The 18652-nt window shown below is 41.0% G+C and overlaps 1 protein-coding gene across 1 annotated transcript; it reads left to right on the plus strand.

The window, feature by feature from the left end:
* The first annotated feature begins 14208 nt into the window (after positions 1 to 14208).
* mfsd4ab (major facilitator superfamily domain containing 4Ab) lies at positions 14209 to 16950 on the plus strand. Its single transcript, XM_075475517.1, has 10 exons — positions 14209 to 14438; positions 14527 to 14725; positions 14948 to 15187; positions 15303 to 15465; positions 15647 to 15762; positions 15884 to 16057; positions 16179 to 16326; positions 16419 to 16489; positions 16612 to 16732; positions 16856 to 16950. Exons 1-10 carry the CDS (start codon positions 14209 to 14211, stop codon positions 16948 to 16950), a joined length of 1557 nt encoding a protein of 518 aa, XP_075331632.1.
* The last annotated feature ends 1702 nt before the right edge of the window (positions 16951 to 18652 follow it).

An 18652-nucleotide genomic window follows, 5' to 3' on the forward strand; every position in this document is an offset into this window, starting at 1 on the left:
AGTTTCACTGCCAAGTCTAACCAGTTTTATTCTACCTTTAACAATAAAGTCTGGGTAAAGCATGATAAGTGTGGATATTTTCTGTGAGGCCCTTAATTTGCCTGGGTCTTTCTATGATGTGGTTTTCATTTTTTATTTATTTCACTTTATGTATTTAGATATTTATTTTTAGTTTTTGATAGACTTGGTCCACATGAGCAAAACCTATCCTCCTGAGTTTCAAGTGCAAATTCCTCAAACCCAAACCACCGTCAGTGAAATTCTCACTAATGCCACACTACCTTCAGCCTCCAGGTGTGACCCAGGCCATCGGTCGCCGTTGCTGATGCGGTGTTTCTGGTCTATGCTGCTGCATTTTTACTGTAGCGATGTAGCCACCTAAATTGGGTGGTAAGCGGTTTCTTACGGTCTCCTGAAAGTAGATGAAGAGAGAAAAAAAGAAAAAAAAACACAAAACTCGTTCAGGTGATTTTGTGGAAAGCAAAGGGTGTCATAGATGTCACTGAGGACTTCTTTAGAACGGTACTCACAATGCACAGGTAACAGGGGGTGGTAAAAATCATGTTGTGAAGATTAGCAATCAGAGTGCATCTTACTGTGTCCAGAGTTCACTGTTTTGCCTTCAGGTTCACACTATAGACCCCGAAAAACTCAGCAGGTGTTTACGTCACGTTGCTGTGAAATTCGCGTTTCACTTGAACAGACTTGATCACCTGCTGAGTTGTTTATTGCTATGCACTTGCACCAGTTTGGATCAGCATGTTGTGGCGTGAGAGAAACGACAGTTATTTATTGCAGGGACTAAATAACTTCAATGGAACTGATTGGCCACAAACATTTTTTTATTGCCAGTTACAAAATAACATGGGCATAAGTGGATTTCATATCGATCCACTTTGTGGATTGTGCATATTAGAATAAAATGGCATTTGTAAGCATAGTTACAAAAAAATCAATCTTTTTTTTATTACAGAGAATTCAAGAGGTCGGATGGGAATGCATCCAAGTTCAAAGTCGGAAGATATTCAACAGGGAGTCTTTACAGTCAGAAGGGTAAATGCCCCTTGAATCCTGTTGAAATCTACTCAGCAGGGATGGAGAGTGAGCCATGAAAACCCACTTTGAAGCGCTTAATACAAGTGCAGCGATGGCTCAGTTGGCTGAGGTATCCTGTGAGATTACGGTTTGGAATGACTTCCATCAAAAATGAGCAAAAACTGTGATATTAAAAACCATCATTTTTAAATCGTGGCCAAAAATATTCAAATGTTCGAGTTTTCTTTTCTTTTTTTAATGCCAGTCCCTGCATTAAACATCTTACACTATGATTCGTGTGGTGCATGTGGTCTTTTCAGACAGGAGGGGGGGGGGGGGGGGGGAACATGGTGAATACTGAATAACCTTTTTTTTTTTTTTTTTGCATGAGATTAGAAAAACCTTTTGGAAACTTTTTTTTTTTTTTTTTTTTTTCTTGTCCAGTCAGTGTGAGCTGAAGCCAAATGAAAGGCCAGTTACAGTTTTCTATACCCTGCCAAGTAATGGAGCTGTGTTTTTGGCTTGAGCAGATAGAAGTGAAGATGATGTAAAACCGTTTGTTTGCACTGGTGAATACGTGCCCCCCCAATCAGATCAATATTACTGTCAATAAGTCAGAAAGGGTGTTCACGGTCTTTTTCCCCACTGCTGGGTAAAGAAGAAAGGAGGTCCATATAAGTTTGACGACAAACTCTTTTATCAGCAGCAGAAGCTTGTGGTATCATTAGGCTCTTGAGTTTTGAATTACCACATCAACTTTAATTAAGCTGGGTAGAAGTAGACAGGTGTCATTTCCTGAAGCAATGGTGTGGAAAAGGTACATTGAATTGTGAATTTTCCACTATAAAAAATGACAATGTAAAAAAATATCCCCTAATCCTCCAATTAAAATCATCTCCACACTTTCCACAGTAATATTCCCAGTGGCGCTGCGGTACAAATGCTTTAGGCTCCATCTTTTGTGATTACTTTGGTTATTAAAATATCAGATTTGACAAAAAAATGTCTGGTCTAAACAAAAAGTCAGAACAGCTGAACTCGCATAAATGAGTTTGATCTTTAGTGATATCTGCAAATGATAAGGAAAGTCATGTTAAAGACACCTTAGGAGTAAAATAATGTCGAAAGTCTTCCGATAGTTCTTCAGCTGATTGTCCACTGTGTATCCAATGGCTTTAAACCCTACATGACGTGTCAGAAAAAACTCACATAGGAATAGAAAGCCATAAGACGCACGTGTTGGTTTGCTGTGGAAGGCCGTAAAAAAAAAAAAAAAAAAAACTGGGCTCAGATGCGTTTAAAGAAACTGAGAGCCTGAAAATAAAAAAGGAAAAACAGGGGGCAGGTTGCAGACGGCGTTCAGGAATTAGAACCAGCATCTGCATGAATAATTAACCAAAGAATCTGCAACTATTCATTTTAGGCCCAGCAGGCTCAAATATATAGATATGAGTCTTAAGACAGTAAGGATTGTGTTTTCCACAGCACACACTGGCATAAAATTGACCTCTTCCCAGTGTCTGAATCTCTCAGCACCATCCCTCAAGTTGTTTAGTTCCTGAGGGGCCTCGTGGAATAATCTTTGATTAAAAATTCGGGTTTGGATCAATGTCTGCAGGGAAAAGGTGCAATGTTAATCAAACAGATTTTTTGTGTCTTGAGTTCAAAACACATTACGTAAACTCTTTCTATATTCTGTAGCGACCGTCCTGCTTGACTTCCTCGAGCACAAAGGAGATCATTACGCCGGCATTTCAGTTCAAACCGCTGAGCACAGAAAGCTTATTACACCAAAAAATATCTTCACAAACAGCAACAGAGCACTTCTGTGCAGCTCCAGTCGTGCCTCTTGGACAAAAACACGACTTTTTAGATTTGATTTGATTTAATGTCCGTTCATTCTCTTAAAGAAGGCAGACGATAACGTGAACTTATACTGGTTCAGAATGTTTCACCACACTGCGCCTAAAGACTGTTGCCATGACTTTTAAGCACTGCTAAATGTTAGAGGCGCCTCGAGCCTTTTTCAGCCCCTCAGTGAGTATAGATTCAGCACTCGAGCTATGCGGGCCAAAATGTGCTCACCCAGATGTCTGCTCAGAAAACAGTAGCCTTTATGATAACATGAAAAAAGTCCCATGGACAGAGAGGAAACGGGCGAGTACAGAGGACAGAGGAGGCATTTGTTGACATTGTATCAAGTGCATCGCCGAGGTATTTGAGGCTCAGAGAGGCCAGGTATTTGTCAGTCAGTGTTTCTTGTGCTTTTGCTGTCTCCAACTCAAACAACAAAAGCTCCATTGAGAGCCTCATTTTTTTCGTTTTTTTTCTCTCTCTCGCTCTCTCTCACTGAACAAGCACACAAAGCTTCCTGTACTGGGCTGCAACTGTCCAGTACTGAGAGAGCCCCGCATAGTCATCTATGTTATGCACCTGTTTTAAGCCGTGCTTGCAGTGCAGAGGTGAAAAATACTTTCTGACATACTTTGTTGATTCTTCTCTTAACTTTGCCACGCTTTGTATATCTTCTTATATCAGTCTATAACTTAAATTCGTCATGAGACATTTTGTTTTGTGTAAAAATGAAGCTCGGGATTGCTTTTTGAGGTTGTCACCCTCTCCAAACACAACTGTTTACACACTTAGATCAATATCTCGTTGGCCTTTCATATGCTGGATATTCTCATGACCTTTTGACAGAGTGCACTGCCTATTTATGAGAGGAGAAAGCATTTACTTCATCAGCCTATTTCAGGTTCAAAGAAGACTACTATCCCTGAGCCTCGGGGAGCTTGTGCTCATGCATGTCTCAGCATAAATTAGTAAAGCCCCTGTGTCAGACTCTGTCCAGACGAGAAGGTGAATCTCAGCCACAGGCAGGATTAGCTTTAATACCTAAACATCGTGCATGGCTCCCCTCAGCTGGGAGCCAATTCAGGTAATCATCAGTGGCCAGATGTTTTTAAAGACTTCAGATTATAGCCATGATTCCATATTGAATACATTCCATTGTTCGTTTTGGTGTTCGGAATGAGCAGTGGGCACTTCTTTTTTTTTTTAAACGTATATTTGAATCCAACAGCATAGAAAATGGTTGATACTCAGCAAATGAAAGATTTAGATTTAGATTTTGACTTGCAGATAAAAGGTAAAGGGCGGCACCTGATTTATTTATTTTTTTATTTTTTTTCAAATGCAACAAAGTACTTTGTTTGATCAATTAAAAACGCATCTAATCACCTTCCACTGGCAGCCTAGACTACTAAAGCGCATCAAAATACTGCATACAAAACATAAAAGCAACAGATCATCTCTAAAGCAACCTCTTAGCCTCACTGTCTGCCTCGATGAGAACAAACAGCTATTTCGACCAGGACGCTCTTCACTTCTGAAAGTACCAGTGACGTGCATTTAATGCCGGATGCATTCCTGTGCTATAAATCTGCCTCTTACCTATTTCTCCTTCTCCTGCGTCCCTCGCTGGACCGAGTATGACATCCCTTCAGCCAAATACTGTATGGAGAGACAATGGGTTGTGGGGGGAGGAGTTACTATGTGAGCAGGAGCAAGTGTGGAGAGACGGAGGGAATAAAAGCAGAATGAAAACTGGTGGAGGGAGAGAATGTGAGAGGGAGAGCGAGCTCAGGAGGGAGATCTCTCACTCTCAATACTCTCTCAACACGAATCTGACGAAACGTTACATGAATTGCAATTCTAGCCCCTCAGCCTCCCCCCTCTGCCTTCTCAGATGCAGTGTCAGAGAAAACAGCAACCAGAAAATCCCTCTTCACGTGGGAAATGTAAGGAAAAACAAGAGACTGTGAAAGAATGGCTCCTGGTTTTAAACAAGTCCCTTTCTTTGGCTGTCTTTGAATGAGTTCTTAAGATTCCAAGTTGGCAGAGTGCCCATGGGTCCTGGATGGAAAAGGATAAAAGAGGGGCTGAGTTAGGGGGGCTGTCTATTGTGTTTGTTCCCTTCCTTTCAGTCTTGGCACTCTAGTTGATCTTTCCAGCCAGTTGCTGAATATTCCAGTCATTTGTCCCTCGGTTGTATACAGAAGCGCATGTTTTTATCGGGATGCTCTTTTGTTCTCCCACTGATGAGACAAACTTTGTCATCATGCGTTTGGAGGACTGGTTTATGAGATTCGAATCTGAAAACCGTGGCATCTTTCGAGTTTCTTGGTCTTTGTTTTGGCCTCTTCTTTGTCCTCCTTACTGTCAGTGCATCACTAGTGAAGGGAGTCTGCTGTTTTGCCTGGTGAATCTGAGCTCAAGACAGCAGGTGTGGTTGCCCCTCTCTGAGCCACATTCGCTCACGGCTCTCTCCCCCTCCTTCCATTACCTTCACGAATACACCCATCTCTCCTTGCCTATGTGAGGCAGGGGCTATAACTGGGGAGAGCACCAAACTGTAGTATGAGGCACCAAAAAAAAATGCCCTGTTAAAAGATCCAGTTGGTTTCAGGTCTGAAGCGTGTGAAGTATTAATGCAACTGCATCTCTAGTCAGTCACTTCTTTGCTCACTGCTGCTTGTGCTGCATCAATGCTGCAAGTGAAGCCCTGTTTTCCCTCACAGTCGACCCCCCCTTCCTCCTCCTCCTCCTTACCCACAAACCCCTTCCCATACCCTCTCTGTCTTCCTCTTGCTTTCCCTCAAATAGACACAGGCTCGGTTCATTACTATTCACCAGGTTTCACTAAGGCACGCATCATTGCTCTGCTCTCCACAACTGTGTCGGGGAGGTGGGGGAGAGGAAGACGGGGGAGAAAGAGATGAGGGGAAACGCATGAGACATTTTACCATAGAAAATAATACATCACCATTATGTCTCTCTGTGTCCGGATGTGTGTACAAACATATATTACCAGACGGCTGCATGCATGAGTTCTTCTCCCTTCAGGCTTTGATAGAAAGATCTTCGGGGGGAAAAAGGCTGTTTCAGTTCTTGATACAGAAATCTACTGGCCTTTGTGCATTTTTGAATCAATCCCTTGCCTTTCATCACATCTATTGAAGTTGCACACTCTATCACAGCATTGGAATAATTATCTGCTCTGTTGTACTGACAGAGCATGTCATCCATGAAAATGGGCTTAATGCTTTATTTCTCGCGCCCGTGCTGCCTCAATCAAAGCCAACCGAGTACGACTCTGTCATATCCGTGTCTGCGAGATGACTCCATCATGAAGATAATCCTTTGTTAGTTTTGCTTTTAATTTTTTTTCTCTCCATAACGAGCTGCTCTCACTATATTACAGTTATTCCTGCAATTACAATTAAACCACAATGTAAGACTGAAAACTATACCTTGTGAGCTGCTGTGGGAATTTACTACAGCAGTAGAGCTGCAACAATTAGTTGAGCCATGAATAAAAGCTGCAGCTAGTATGAGAGTCGTTTTAAAGTCAAAATGACAGGAAAAAATGTTTGCTGTCATTTGATCAAATATGTGAATATTTGTCTTCTTCTCCTATAACACGGAACAAAGTATTTCTAGTACTCATTATTCAAATGAATTAGAAATTGATCAAAAAGACAGGCACCAGTGCAGCATTTCCTCAATCCTGTGCAGGACTGGCCTTCACCGTAAGAGCAACATCACCTCAAATCCAAGTGACCGTATATCATGTCATGTATCACCGCTTCAAAAAGAGCCTCCTAGCCCTTTGCAGTGTCATAGATGTGGCAGAATAACTCCCAGAACTAACAAAAAGGAGACAATCAGTCAGTAGCACTTTTACGTTTCAGTTTCGCTCCTTGTTCGGTTGGGTTTAACCCCATTAAAAAAAAACAAAAAAAAAAAAACATCCTGGTTTGGGCATAGATACATTCTTTCACAACATTTCCGACATGTTAGAAGACATTATTTTCCAGCTGGCCTGTGGAAGTTGTCCACCAATCATTTCATGTGCATTTATTCACACCAGGTCATGTAGAAGTTTAACAACAGTTTCCAAAAAAGACCAGGAGCTGTGTTTCTCTATTGTATGACATTTTCTTTCAGAGCAATCCAGATGCAATCTACAGCTGTGCCTCAGATGTCACGGGTGGCAGATCCTGATTGATCTTTTTGGATGAGCATCAATGCTCCACTGAGCCTAAACTTAAGTCCACATAATATTAAAACACGGCTTCACTGGGAGACCGTGTCTGTACTCGGTCCAGAATACTACGGGGCACTAAACGACTCTGAAAAACAAAGTGGTCTCTGACAGCAAAAGAAAAGCACCTCTTGACATTCAAGATAAACTCTGGGGTAATTTCTCTCTCTCTCTCTTCTGCTGTAATAGTGTACTTTTTTTCACATGCACCAACAAGATCCTTTTTTGATATCTGCTGAAATAAATGTTGTCATCTTCTCCGAATACAAGGTATTTTCCAGATATTCATAAACCGTATGTGCCTTGTGTATTAGCTGCCTCAGCAGCGACCCAGGGCCTAATAGAATAGCACTGCTTTGCCCTGCAGACATGTCTGTTTGCATACTTCATATCCCTGCCTCTATTTTGGGCCTAAGGAGGTGTGCAGGGGGAGCTCTGCTGGACATTTCCACCCACAGCTACAGGGACAGACTGAAGTAATGTGGATAGACGACAGAAACATATCCTATTGCCCCACAAGGGGCACTAGGGGCACTATCTACTTTGGCGTATCCCTTCACTCGTGTTTCTGACTAACGGATGAGTTGCCTCTACTGAATCATATACAAACATATTGCAACTTTCTCCTCTTGTAGACTTTAAAGTATTTTATTTGCTCACTCGCATATGATTAAATATCTACCCGAGTATGTACGTAGAGGTAAGATGATTTTTATCATAAAATGCAATATGCACATTGCTCTGCCGACCCTACAGACTCTAAAGAAACATGTTGAATATTGTATAGACGTGGGAAAGCAGAGAGACGGGGCTAAACAGGGCACTCATCTTGTGATTCCCATCACATTGGACATCAATTTGTCCTGGCACTGCCTCAGGCTTCTTGATTGTGGATTGAATAAATGTCAGCATATGGAGATGAGAGGAAGAGAGCGGCTGCCATCAAAAACCACGTGTTAAGATGGACAAAAGACGTCACGATCCGACTGAGTATGAGAGAAAAAGCAATGGTCATGAATAATTAACAACGATGGAAATTTGTATTCCCAGTAATACTTTCCAAATCTTTTGATATGTCCCTTTGATTTCAGCCGGTGCTGAGATGCTTACATATTTCTACTTCTGTGGAGGCAAACCTTATAGTTTGCCGGGTTTTTCTTTGAGGCGAGGCTTTCACCCCATCTAGTGTTGAAGAACAAAATGCACAACCAGGAATTCTTCTTCTATCAAAAAAAGTTTGGCCAACTACTGAGCAGACTAATGTCTCAAACTTGGAAGCTTGTTTTCAAATTCATCTGTTTTTCTTCCTGGGCTCAGCTATATCAACAAACCGGTTTAAACACAGTTAAAGCTCAGGATGAAACGTATATATTTGCTTAATATTCAGTAGGGATAGTGCATTCAGTCAGGCACTGCACATAGCCAACACTTTCCTCTTCTACTCCACTACATTTTGGAGGCAGTTATTTTACTTATTACACTCCATTATGAGCTGATTTGCTGATTAGTATTTAAAGCCAAAACTGCCATAAACAAATATATGTTTTCAAAAGCCTCCAACAGGAATGCGCTGAAAATAAATGACAAAACATGCAGCTAATTTTGATTGTCTATCGGCCTTTAAAAGACCAGAAAAGGTGTATAATGCTCAAAAATAAAATGTCACAGTTAATGAGGTTATTTGGCGACAGCTCGGTAACCTGGTTTGGAATGAAAAGAACATCGCAGTGAGCCTTCCAGAAATAAGCATGGAGAGAGATTAGCCATTCTTTTTTTTTTTCTAAGATCCAGAGAATTACAGGAAGTCTCTGGAAACGAAGGTGAAGCCGAAAATAAGTACACAATAACGGCGATTTTCAGGCCCTCGGGTTGCAGTGTAGGAAAAAAACGGAACCTTCCGCCTTATCAGTGTACAGCTGAAAAATCAGCAACCCCAAGGGTTTTGGGATCCATTAGTGACTTTTTCATTTCTACCGGTATTTTTCCAAACAAGGTATGAAATCAGCCAACGCCGTTTATATCAATCTAATTTGGAGCCATCTGTGTCCCCTTTATTTCTCCTGCTCCTAATCACCCCCCCCCCCCCCCCACACACACACACACACACACACACACACACACACACACACCTTTGCCCACAGGTTGCCAGAAATGAGCCGGGCTGCATTCACCTATCGTTTCTTCTTGTTACCAGCAGAGCAACTTTGTTTTGTTTTTTTTTTCAGACAGGGAGAGCCTGTTCATTATCTAATTTGATATTTGCACAGTACCCTATGGGAAGGGGTTTGCCTGTTTGTACTTAAGACAGGCTATTTACTTTATAGATTTCTGTTTATTCAAATCCACATTTTCATTTACATGTTAATATATACCATGCAGCTGTGTAATTTCCAACTGGGAAGAGGTGTCACCCTTGTTTACATAGTTGTTATTTGCACAGATGTGCTTTGTTGAGCAGGAGAGAAAATCTGGAAGGGTTCGAATCTGATTTTAGGCTTTCAGTAGAATTGCTTGTGACATCACGAATGTTCAAACTGAGCCGCAGACATTAAGGTCTGCTCTGAAATTTGGTATCCTGATGTTTATGAGTACCTAATTTCTATGCCGGGACAAATTGAATTAGCAAACTGTGAAAGCATGTAAAAGTCTGGATACTTGGTCATATTTCAAAGAGGGGTTTGTTAGCAAAATTAAAGCCCAGATCGACTTTCTTGTTGTATATGGACAAGTTTTTTCCGAACATCTTCTATTTTATTGAAAAAATTTGGAATGAAAACTGTAACTATGTTTATATGTGAGCACAGCTGAGACCGATGAGGCAGTTCAAATGTTTTGCGGCACACTCTGTGCAGCTTCATCGTGGTTGCCGATCAGTTTTCTCACACTATACTGCTTAAGCATAAAATGGAAACACTTTGATGCAGTTTCGAGTATAAATCGGAAAAAGCTATTCGGCTTATCGCATCTATGTCTGAATATTATACAGCAAAGATTTTTTTACTCCTAAATCTGACGTACTGGAAACAGAGCGTTTTCCTGCAAATCCATGTCTCTGTGAATGTTAGAGACCCATTTGGATCTCATTGTAAAAAGGAAACCGGACTACTTTCTGCTTCTGTTAATACAGTCCTTTGCACAACAGTCCTTCACCATTTAAGACTTGCTTTCTGTGTTTTTCAGCCCTGTTAAACAGTCCGTGGCCAGCTGTCGTTTAGCCACCCACTGATCAACAGTGGGCATTACCTGTAACAGGTAACAAGTAACATTTCTGATGACGTGACGTGATAACAGAACATTTCCTCAATGTCAGGCAAGAACTATCAAAACTACAGTAACTGATGTTAGTTCTGAAGCAGTGCTGCGGAAGTGCTGGTGATGCAGTACGGTTGTGAACACACCCTTTTCCCAGAATGTTTTGCTGTTACTAAGTTCAAAGTGTGCACAAAGTGATTTTCTCACTTTAAAGTATCATTTTTCATGAAATGTTGTCTTTTAATTATTGGCAAATTAACGCATTTTGGTTTTGAATTCTCGTTTTAAAACAACATCCCGAGAGTTTTTCCAAACTGGGTTGTAATATGTTTCAGCTCAGGAGCAGATGCCCTGTTTCAGTAACTAGAAATGACTGTTTATTTTTAACACTCCCTTCACGCGTCCCTGAGATCGCGAGTTGACAATTACCTGAAGAAGCCACCTTGCGTTGCTGTACATCTCCCGAAGAGGAAACAGATGTTAATGAATGCCTTGTTGCATAAACACGGATATTTCTTAGGGTTTAGAACATAACCAGCAGGTGCGAGTGTTGGCAAATCAGTTACACAGCTTTGGGCTTTGAATGTCTGAGTCTCAAAGATATGGCTGTGTGGAGAGATCAAATCAAATCGCAGAACAACATGACATACTTTGCAGAATGCTGAAATCGGTTCAGACGGAAAGAAGAACAATGAGGGGTTTTTTTCTTCTTTTTTTAAAGACATCTGACACACGTAGATTGGCATCATATTTCTGTGTTCGGGGGCGAATATAATCTCTGCAGAAGCAAGATAAGAACCAGGCAAATAACAAAATTATTTATACAGACAGCACAACATGTCATAGAAAGAATGCACTATTAAAAAAAACACACACACATATGGTGTCAATGACACACATTTGTGTCATTGACTTGCTCATATAAAAAAGCAAGCAATATATATTTTTTTTAAATTGTGCCACTGTCTGTCATAAATGATCATTTCCTATGTGAGTAAATTCACAGTCTGATTAAAAGGAAAATTTAAAGGAAAACAGTCGTTATTGTGATTTCTTTGTTTCGATCTGTTAAGACCTTGCCGGACGCCCATATTTGACCACATTCAGCTGAGCCGTTTCCTCTTTTATGCAATCATTAAAGGGATTAGATATTAAGCCCTTTCTTTTATTCATACAGCTGATGCTCTAGTAGCCTATTTCACCACATCGCCCCCCATTATTCATTGTGGAATTTATACAATCAAATCCAAAGACGAGTCAGGTCTGAGTATTCCAAATGTATAAATCATAAGTTTGCCTCAATATGCACAGCGGCTTCCGTGGGAGTGTCGACATCCTTTCTGAAATGGGGTCAAGTTAAAGACACATTGCACATCGTCAGTAACCACCCTGAACTTTAGACTGACACACACATTCATGCTGGGTGACAGCTAAAAGAAAAGTAATGGCACACTAAAATGGTACATTTCTTACTGAAGAGGTATTTATACTTACAACAACAGCAACAGATGCTGCATAAAGGCATACTCCTCTCAGCACTTTTACTGGACAGAACACAAAATAGTTGGATCTAAACTGAACATTAATAATGCATCTAAGCAATTCAATCAAACTTCTCAAAGCCTGACTACCACACCCAGATAAGGCAGTTGAAGCCTGATTTACCCCCTCATGCATATGCACGACTAAACTCAGATGGGCCGAGGCAACTCCACACATGCTCATTTTGTGAAATTAAAGTGTAAATGTAATGTAATACAGCCAAGTTCCCAACAAAGCTGCTCTTATTTACATATTTTTCAGTTTCTTTTGTTCAGATGGCTAAAAACGTGAGAAAGTGATAGATTCCTGTTTTTCAGAACCGTGGCCTCTCCTGATAGAATCGCAATGCAAGTAACTTAAAGACACGGTCTCTGCTGGGATTTCAGCCAAACTTGCACGCACGGTGATCTCCCCCAGAGAAAGTTAGAAGTGGCGGAACGTTTTGAACGTTTTCTCACACAGTCCACAACGTAGTGGCATCAGACACGCATTTGTCAATAAAACGATTCCTCTCCTGTGCTTGTAGACTGGAACAAGGCCAGAGGTCCAGCTAGAAGGCCGAACTCTAGCCAGTGAGTAACCGTACCGACGGATCACAGCGAGAAACTTTATTATCAGAGCGGTCTGTAATGCATCGTCAAAGCTTGTCAATAAAAGCACATTTGTGAGGAATTTTAAACAGCACCCTTATAAGAGTGTAAAAAAGGTGCTTTGGGAGGAATATGGCACACGCTCACAGTAGCCTTTTTTTAATTACACTATAATGCCACCCACAGATTTCCTTCTTATTCAGCCTTCGCAGGGTCACATTGAACTTAACGAAGAGGATCTGTTGCCGCCGCAGTGTGTGTTTTGAAATTGCATTTTTGGCTTTGCAGAATGGAAGGCATGAATTTTCACACAACAGCATGTGTCCAGTGAGACTCATCCCGATGAATTAGGTTTTTTTTGGTCACTGCTGCCAGCTTGTTATCTTCCTGATGCTGCTGTGACAAGAACATTTCCCTGTTGCAGGATGAATACATTTTTTGACCTCATCTTATATCCCACACAAGTGTGATTTTTGCAATGTGCCCGCCTCTGTTGCCTTACGCGTTAAGTCCTGTTTAGTATCAGGTAGGAAAAAGGCACAGCGGTTTCGCCTTGAACATGTTGTGTATAAGAGGCTTGTGACCGCGTTAGCATGACGTCTGGCAACGTCTTCATGTCTTACAGAGTCTGAAATTTATCAAATTAGCCAGTCACGAATATAGCCCATGGACATGCACTCTATGATTTGGTCGTTAGTCAGATCAGTCGCTTGCACATCACTTCTGTATCCAAAAAAGCAACAGTTCAATGACAAACCTAAGCTTTAAAAAACTGTTAACCAGTGAACCAAGACATGGTGGGTTCATCTGTCTGTAATAAAGAGACTTTTACCCGGTGAAAGTTATTGCAGCTCATCATCTGGGAGCCACGAAATGTATAGATTGAATCTCTAATTCTGAGTCGATGTTGATATTTTCACAAGAAGAGGATGTATTCGATAAAAAATGGGAGAACAAAAGCTACCAGAAAACAGTCTCTGGGGACCAAGAATATCTTCCCTAAATATCTGGCTCGGCATTCAGGGCTTGTTGGAACTAAAAATGTTAACCTCAAAGCAGTTAAATGAAACGATGACTGTCTGTACATTATAATTGATCTAGGTGTTGTTGACCTACTTCAATCTGGACAAAGCGTCGGTTGATGGGATGAAATTGCCACCGAATTGTTTAATAGTAGATGGAAATTAAGGTTTGTTGTATTCAGTTATTTTTCACTTTTAAAAAAAAAAAGAATAAAGATTACGTACCCTCTGAGTTATCCCGTTATTCAAAGAAAAGAAAAACCTGTACATGAAACAGCCGTGAGTCATTGCTTCCTGAATCATCCATTTTTCCATTAAATTGTCTCAAAGGTAAACGACACACAAATGCTCGCTTTATCGTAGCATTTCAACACACAGGCGGAACTTCGATGCTAATCATTGATGCAATTTAAATGGGAAGATTATTGTTGGAAGAATCACCACTTCACCCATTAACTCAAGAGGACATCCTTTTCAGTTAAGCAATTCAAAGAGGAGAGCACAAAAAGCTTTAAAAGAGGTCCCGAAACCCATCACAGTCCAAGTATCCGGTGAACTCGTCAGAACTGCTTCCACATTTTGTCATTTTGATACTTGTCAGTAAGAAAAGATACTCGGCATTCTGTTTCACTGAAGCGCATCCGTTTCCGTTGTGCCCAAGATGTTTGTAGATGAGCGGATTGTAACCTTGTTCAAACGGAATGCCCATCACACGTTGACTTACTGGAGTGTTTTCTTCAGCTTTGGACTCTGCATTGCTTTCCTTGGACCTACAATTTTGGACTTGCAATGTCAAACAAACTCCACACTAAGTCAGATCACCTGGGTGTTTTTCGCCCAGCAGTTCTGCCTGTTGATTGGCAGCTCTGTCGGTGGCATTTTCAAGAGAACGTAAGTGCGGGGTGTTTTAAGGGCAACAGTAATCAGAAAGAATGAATCCCTGGATTATAACTCTATCTGTCTCTCTTCTTTGTTAAAGGTTGCTCAGCGCTCTAGCTGCCTTATTTGTCTCTGCTCTTGTCATCTCTATAATATTTGCCATTATCCCCGTGTGCAAAAATGTCCTCGTGCTGGCCATCGCCATGGCGTTGTCAGGTTTGGCGATGGGTGTTATTGACACCATCGCAAACATCCAGCTGGTTACCATCTATCAGAAGGACTCTGCTGTTTTCTTACAGGTGAAAATTCTGTGGAACTTGAACCATTTCTGTAAAGATACTTAGATGAGAACATTTGCCTTTAATTAACAGTATGTGATTCTTACAATCAGGCAACATTACTTTTTGTGTTCTTTTTTTACAAAAGATGCTCAGTTGGTGTAGATCATTAAGTTGTATATACTGTATTTGTTGGAAAAACTGCACTGAAGGGATGTCCTTGGCCTTCCTACACTTTTGCAGGCTCTGCACTTCTTCATTGGGTTCGGCGCCCTGGTGAGCCCTCTGATTGCAGATCCTTTCCTCTCAGAGACGGGCTGTGGGAACCACACAGAGAATGGGACTGAGATCATGCATCATTTCAGGAACATGCTGAGACACAGTCAGATTGCAAAGCACAACATAACTCAGAGCCACCTGCCCCACCAGGGAGGGGAAGAGTCCAACGTACACTATGCTTTCTGGATCATGGCACTTATCAATGTAAGGCACAGAGTCGTCCATTCATTGAATGAGAGAAGTTCTTTACATATATTTTGACACTTCAGAAGTAAATATATAAAAAAAATAAAATATATAATTATTTGTGCACTTTCAGCTGCCCGTGCCTATTGCAGTCCTGTTTCTGATATATCGGGAGCAGCTGATCCCGTTCTGCCACGGCAGCACTCCACGTCTTTTAGACAAGGATGAACTAGCAATGGAGAACCAGCAGGGGACCGACGGCCCAGACTTGGAGCAGAAGGAGCACGAGTCTGGAGGTAAACATTTGGTAGAAGCGATTTATTTATTTATTTTTCAAATTGGACTTTCTTTTTCTTTTTTTTTTTACATGATTAATGCACTCTGTCCTTGGACTCTCAGTAAGCTTGGATGAAACGAAACAATAAATGCACATTCTCTGCTCTCCAATCTGTCATTTGCGACTTCTTGTTCCTTTAGGTCATGGGAATATCTTTAGCTGCTGTCAGAATGATAACCTGCGCGGGTTGCCTGTATCCTTCTTTATGATTCATATCCTCGGAGGGATGGTGCTCTTCATGACTGATGGCATTGTAGTGAGTGAAAAGTGTACATAAATCACATGGTATTCATTTCACTTTACGAGTATATACAAGATCTGCATCCCATAAAGCATGAAAAGTAGGGCACATGAAAGAACCTGGCTTTTCTTCTCAGGGCACATATGCTGGCTTTGTGTACACCTACGCTGTGGCACCACCGATGTCATTGCCTCATGAGACAGCAGGTTACCTGGCTAGTATCTTCTGGGCAGCAATCACTGCTGGACGTCTCTTGTCCATCCCACTCTCATATCGTTTCCAACCTGTGAGACTGCTCATGTTCAACATGGTAAGGCCGATAAATCATTTAGAGCTCCGGTATTACACATTAGACATGCGTGGTTAAACTTAAGCGCCACCCACATGGTGATACGAGCACTGAATAGAAATTATTTTCTTTGTGTTCACAGGCAGGGGCAATTGTTACTGTGTTGATGCTGCTTATTTTCTACACCAGTAACACCTTTTTGTTTGTTGGAACCTGTTTATGTGGGCTCTTCCTGAGCAGCATATGCCCCTGTATGCTTGCCTATACTGAAGACATCCTTGATTATCAGGGTATAACGAAGTGTTTATAGCACAATCATAATGCCACAGTAGTGGAATCAAAGTGCGAAAAGGTTAAGTGTACCGTGCATTTCTTTTTGCAGGATGTGCAACCTCAGTCCTGGTGACAAGCGCAGGGATGGGAGAGATGGTGATGCAGGTTCTGGTTGGCTCAGTAAGTCTAACGTGTATCGTCATTATTATAGGAAGGTCTTAAGAAGTCGGCAACCAGGCTTGTAATTGCAAAAAATAAGCCTAACGGTGATTCAGATTTTAATGTTGCTGTCTTAACCCCAGATTATTCAGAGTGAAGGGAGCTACAGCTTCCTTCTGTGTGGAATGATAATCGCCTGCATTGGTTTTATCGTCTTCATTGGTCTCCTGCTGTTCCATCGAATGCACAGAAATTACCTCACAGGTACAGCTCACACCAGAATCCTCGTGCACTGTGTAGAAATCAGCTATTGTAGGTGTGCTGATGTGACTTGTATGTTCTCACTTCGCGCCAACCCCTTCTACAAATCTCCTTACATCCCAACAGGAACTTCAAAGAGGTCGACGATGGTGGAGGAGCCGGTGGCAGAGCCAAATGGGTCAGCACAAACAGAAGAAAGAGAGGACAAAGGCAGCAGCTGAGAGGGGCAGCAGCTGTGCTGTGCAAAGACTTTTACCAAAAAAAAAACAAATGAACCGTGTGCCCATGTACTTATTGTTCTAATGACATGGTTTTTGCAGTTTAGAGAGTGTGCAAGAGTGTGTCAAGTGCCAATTAGTCTTCTCTTTTGTAAATCACAGACAGCACTCACCAAATCATCAACAAGAATTTGGCTTTTTGTGGCATGAGGAGAGAAACCTCACTCTTCAGGGATTGATAGACATATGTTTCTGTTTTGTTTTCACATACTTTTTGGCATTTACATATATATATATATATATATATATATATATGAAATTTTTCTAATACGAGATTATTCTGATACAGTTTAACAGCTCAAATGTTTGTTTTCCTTGATTTCAAAATGATCTGTTCAAGAGAGCAGCCTCAGGTTTTACATCTATCCAACATGTGCAGGGAAGAACTTTGTACTCAGAGAAGTTAGCCCGAGAAAATAAAGTACAAATGTCAAACAGCGTTACCCAGTCTTTAAACAGTTAACCTGTCAATCTATAACTTCAGCTTGAGAACCAGTCGCAACAGTAGGAGTTGTCAGTTTTCATAGTTCTCAGTTGTAAAGTTATTGAAGTATCATATATGATTTAGAACCTTTTGAGAACATTTCCAGATAGTCAGCCGTGTCACTGGTGCACACCATGATCCCTTCATCATAACTCTTTATCAGCCAGTCAAAATAAAGATGGAAACAGCCTTTCTATAACTGTGGTAGCAAACAACCTTCTCACAAGAAACTCTGTGTGTGTGCTGGTGTCTGCTAATAACTGCAATGTGACAGCACATGCGGAAAAAGGAACATGAAATCCAGAAAATTTGAAGGAGTTGTTCCTGTCAGATTACCTGTATCAGCACAGAGGGAAAACTGTCATACTTGGAATACTTGATACCTTTTCTTTTTTTTTTTTTTTTTTACAGGTTATAGAGACCATTAAACATTACCACACAGATTAATCTGTTGAATGGGAAAACGAACATTACCTGCATCCAAAGAATAATGAAGGGCTGGAGCTGACATATTCTTTTTGCAATTTAAAAATGGTGTAAGCAGTCTTAATACTTTTGTGTCTTCATCAGAGAAGTCATTTGTGCATCTTTGTAACCTTGAACTGGAAGCTTAGTTGTGACAGCCCACCCACTTGTTTACCGTGTAGGTATTTGCTTTGACTGGTCCCAGTCGTCAATATCTCCATTCAAAAAATCTTCATTTCGATAAAAAGCCTTTAATTGTATTAGAATGATAAACCAACTTACTAAGTTAACGTTTGAAACAAGGGAATGTTATCTAATATTAACCTCCTATCAGTATTCATACCTAATACATAGAGGCAAAAGTTAAAAATGCTTTCAAGCAACAAATCCCAGTAAGGGTCCTGTGTGTGGAGCACAGAATCCCTAAACACTGTAGAACAGGGAGATGCTGCTGATGGGTTAAACTTTTCAACTGAGAACAAAGCTCAACTAAATAAAACGATAAAATGGTCTGAGAAATGCGTCTGAACCCAAGGGTTTACACAAGGTCCAGCGTGTGTCCTTTTTCACACATCTGTCCAGAGGTGAAAGGTGACGACAACATTTAGGAATTTTATGAAAAAAGGGTCTGGATTCAAAACAGACATGACCGATAATCAGAAGTCAGTCGTATTTCAAAGTTAATCCCACCATAAA

The sequence above is a fragment of the Odontesthes bonariensis genome, chromosome 10 (assembly GCF_027942865.1).
Source record: "Odontesthes bonariensis isolate fOdoBon6 chromosome 10, fOdoBon6.hap1, whole genome shotgun sequence".
In the NCBI taxonomy this organism is placed as follows: domain Eukaryota; kingdom Metazoa; phylum Chordata; class Actinopteri; order Atheriniformes; family Atherinopsidae; genus Odontesthes; species Odontesthes bonariensis.

Coding starts and splice junctions, on each gene's coding strand:
- mfsd4ab (XM_075475517.1), top strand. CDS start 14,209: ATGTTTGTAGATGAGCGGATTGTAACCTTGTTCAAACGGAATGCCCAT. Junction 14,439..14,526: donor GGTGGCATTTTCAAGAGAAC/GTAAGTGCGGGG, acceptor TCTTTGTTAAAG/GTTGCTCAGCGCTCTAGCTG. Junction 15,466..15,646: donor GAAGGAGCACGAGTCTGGAG/GTAAACATTTGG, acceptor TTGTTCCTTTAG/GTCATGGGAATATCTTTAGC.